At 42.6% G+C, this 3,516-nt stretch overlaps 1 protein-coding gene across 1 annotated transcript; it reads right to left on the bottom strand.

Annotated features, from left to right (window-relative positions):
- Window positions 1-260: 260 nt before the first annotated feature.
- Window positions 261-1,379, bottom strand: LOC120634555 (fez family zinc finger protein erm-like). The gene has a single exon (XM_039905249.1). The coding sequence runs from the start codon at window positions 1,377-1,379 to the stop codon at window positions 261-263; it is 1,119 nt and encodes a 372-aa protein (XP_039761183.1).
- Between the last annotated feature and the right edge of the window lie 2,137 nt (window positions 1,380-3,516).

Below are 3,516 nucleotides of genomic sequence, written 5' to 3'. Positions count from 1 at the left end.
CTCAAAAGCAACTATTCGTTAAACTACGTTCTTAATTATATACCGAATAATATCTCTATAATATTTACAAAATATAGACATTTACCTAATTTGCTATAACGTGAGTATCATTCTCTACATTAATGCGATTTCATCTTGTGTCCTCATTTCAAACTTTTTCTTTGAACTTAAGATCAAATCGCAAAACCGCACATGCCTTATCAAATCCACAATCAATTCATTTATTCAGTTTCACTAAAGTTTTTAAAGTAATTTTCGGGTCACAAAAGCTTCGAGAAAAACGTATTGGGGGCAGTCAATCTTGCGGGGTCTAGGATCCGCGGATATGCCGCTCCCAGAAAGGGCCTGAAGGCGGCTCTACTTGCTTCTTCAGAGGGACTCGTGGTCGCTTCCTGGGTGGACTCATCTTGTGTGTCCACAGACGAATCATTATTAGAACTCCCAGCGCCCATATGCAGTTTCCTCGTGTGTTTTTTGAGATCAAAATTCCGACAGAACCCTTTGGCACATATGCTGCATGTAAAAGGCTTCCGCTCATTGTGTGTGTGCATGTGAAACGTCAGGTTGTAAACCTGGTGGAAGGCCTTGTTACAGATGCTGCATTTATAGGCTTTTTCTCCACTGTGGGTTAATCTGTGGTTCTTGTAATTACCCTTCTGATGGAAACCTTTACCACAGAACTCACAAACGAAAGGTTTGTACCCAGCATGGATTCGCGCATGCGTATTCAGGGTCGATGATCTGTTGAAAGCCTTTCCGCAAGTTAGACATTTATGCGGTTTTTCCGAAGTGTGGATAATCTTGTGTCTACACAACGTTGATGCTTGGCGAAATCCTTTGCCGCAGATCTTGCAAACGAACGGTCTAGCTCCCGTGTGGACCGGCATGTGCCTTGTCAAGTTATAGTGGGCATTGAACACTTTGCCGCAATCACCGCACGCAAAGCTTTTGTTCTTCGCAGGCGATGGAGTTGGGCCAGTCGTTGAAGACACCGCATGGTCTGCAGCCGGTGGTCTCGGACTTGGAGGTCTTTGGACTGGAGACTGTACCGGCGGCGGTCTCGGCAAATGTAACTGATGGGCGTAGCTTAAAGACACTAAATCCGGTCCGTAATACAACAGCGGGTAGTGCGACACCAGTTGTCTCCTCGCTGCTGGAATGTACTGCTTGAACGCCGAGTCTAAGAGATGCGCTCCGTAGGAGAGGAAGCCCGGCGGTGGAGGCAATTCGGGGGATACGGATTTCTTTCTGTCTGGTTCCATTAATCTCGCTATGGAGAAGTTGAGGACGGGTGCCGTAGGGGTGTCTGGAGATTTGGCCCTCTCGGGGGAGGACTCCCGCGGGCCCTCCGGGCGCGCCGTCGATTGGAAGGGCTGCATTGTCGACGAGTACCTGAGGAACAAACTTTTGTTAATACATTTTCATTTTTGTAATAGTTTGAGTACAAGTAAGCGCTTGAGCGATCTCACAGGTAGTAACAGACTTGAAAGTTTTAAATAATTACATCATTACTGTCTGCAAAGCTTCAATAGGTTGATGGGGTAGACTGTAATATTGAAGGCCATTGATTCAAATCCCATGTTCCATTGCTATGTCTACTGCTTTCGCAAGATTTACATTTCATCATCATCATAATCATCACTGCCCATAACCTCCACGTCCATAAGTTAAAGCTCATAGCTCCGAAAAGTTAGAGATACTTGCCGGGGATAGAACTCAGCTACCCCGAAAGTCAAAGTCAAAGTCAAAAATATCTTTGTTTAAGTAGGCCCTTAGGTGGCACTTTTGATGCGTACATTACATGAGAAGTACACGTTAGTGAGATGATAACCGTGTTCCTAAACTTAAAACTAAAGCTACGAGGGTTTCAAACGCGTCCTGGTCTACGAAGAAGCCCGCAACCAACTTAGCCGGGTGTTTTTTTTTGTTATCACCATCTGACATCGTCATTTAAAATTATTAGAAGAGCAATCTAGTTAGAGCAATAACTCATACCCGAGCTTTTTATGTCATGATGAGTAGTCACCTAAAGCGTGAATACCGACGAAGTACGTTATTTCGTCTGCTGCACGTTTGTCGCCGTACTCGCGAGTCGCAACTCAATCGCGTGAGAGTGGCATTGTGTCGCGGTTACAGCACAAAGCCCTGTCGCCGCTTGTTTTAACTTTTAAGCAAATTGCAAGGGGCGTACCCTTTTCGATTTGTCGCGCCGGCTTTGTGGAGCGATCGTTTGCAAACATTCGTTCGGATCGCGCTCTGTGAATGCTCCCGCCGGCTCCAAAGGGAATAGGGCTCTTCAATAGGCACCTATACAAATTGGAACTCCACTTTCGTTACTAATTAAGAAAAGTATGTTTGTTCTGGTTTTCAATATTGCATTTGACATTGCGTTTCGATTAAAATCAATTGTAAAGTACTACCAATGAGAGTTGAATTCGAGTTTTTATTGTATTTCGATAAACAAAGTTTAGTTCTTTTCATTTAAATTCAATGCAAATTATTGATACCAAAATTGTTAGAACTGCTACGTTGCGGTGATTATTTTTTATGTAAAACATTGTTGGCGTGGTGAAAGATATATCGTGGCGACGACACATCGATATACGTAGTCCGTACGTAGTAGTCAGCATAGCATAGTATAGTGTGCATAGTTGTTTACCACGTTAGACATGTGAGCATAATCTGTGTTTTTTTTATATATATAAGTAAAGCGTTTGACGATAGTTAGGCATGCCCATTAGAAAGCAATGACGAGGTCTAGGTTGAAGCACGATGCCTAGAAAAAACCTATTCGCTCTTGCTTTGAAGGTACCTACTCAAATGATACGTGGCAGGAAACACAGTTGCCGGGAGGGCATTCCACATCCCAGTGGTACGAGTCAGAAACGTGGATAAAACCAGTTTCTTGCGTGTTGATGGAATATCAATCACAAAAACAATAAAATATGTCTGTCAGCAATGAATCAGGAAGTGAAAGCCTCCGAAAAGCCCGGGGTGACCAAGATGTAGTAATGCTTTATCTTTTCAGTATGCCACATCTGACTCTGGTTCTCTTATATTCTGATGTTTTAAATCGGCCAGTGGTCCCGTGACGGCTCATAAATTTTTTTTACCTCCTATTTTGTTTGTACTACTTGAGTTATTGCTGATTAAGATAATTATGGCAAACTAAGTATTATAAGCTTTAAAGTTTTTTTTTGTTTGTTTTAATTTAATTTGTTGTATAATTTTCGTTTGGTACTTAATTCCAAAGCAATTGTGGTTAATTTTGTCGTTTATGTACAACTTAGTTGTACTGTTTGTTAATTTATGTTAGATACACGGTTTTAATTTTCCAGTACCTAATCTTCACAGCGCTGTGCAGTATGGTGTCGGCCGATCAGATACAGTTGTCACCACCCGACTAAGGGGATATATCAGTGAAGTGGGCAGCAGCATCCTCCTACTTCCATCGACTTACGTTCGTAACGTTAAGATCAGTGGCGTGGATACAGTATATGCACAGGGTATGCAGAT

The sequence above is a fragment of the Pararge aegeria genome, chromosome 24 (assembly GCF_905163445.1).
Source record: "Pararge aegeria chromosome 24, ilParAegt1.1, whole genome shotgun sequence".
NCBI classification, from domain to species: Eukaryota; Metazoa; Arthropoda; class Insecta; order Lepidoptera; family Nymphalidae; genus Pararge; species Pararge aegeria.
The sequence above is the reverse complement of the archived record's forward strand: the minus strand, read 5'-3'. Positions and strand labels throughout refer to the sequence as shown.

Bases quoted from the DNA above. Each gene is read 5' to 3' on its own strand.
- LOC120634555 (XM_039905249.1), bottom strand. From the start codon at position 1,379: ATGCAGCCCTTCCAATCGACGGCGCGCCCGGAGGGCCCGCGGGAGTCC.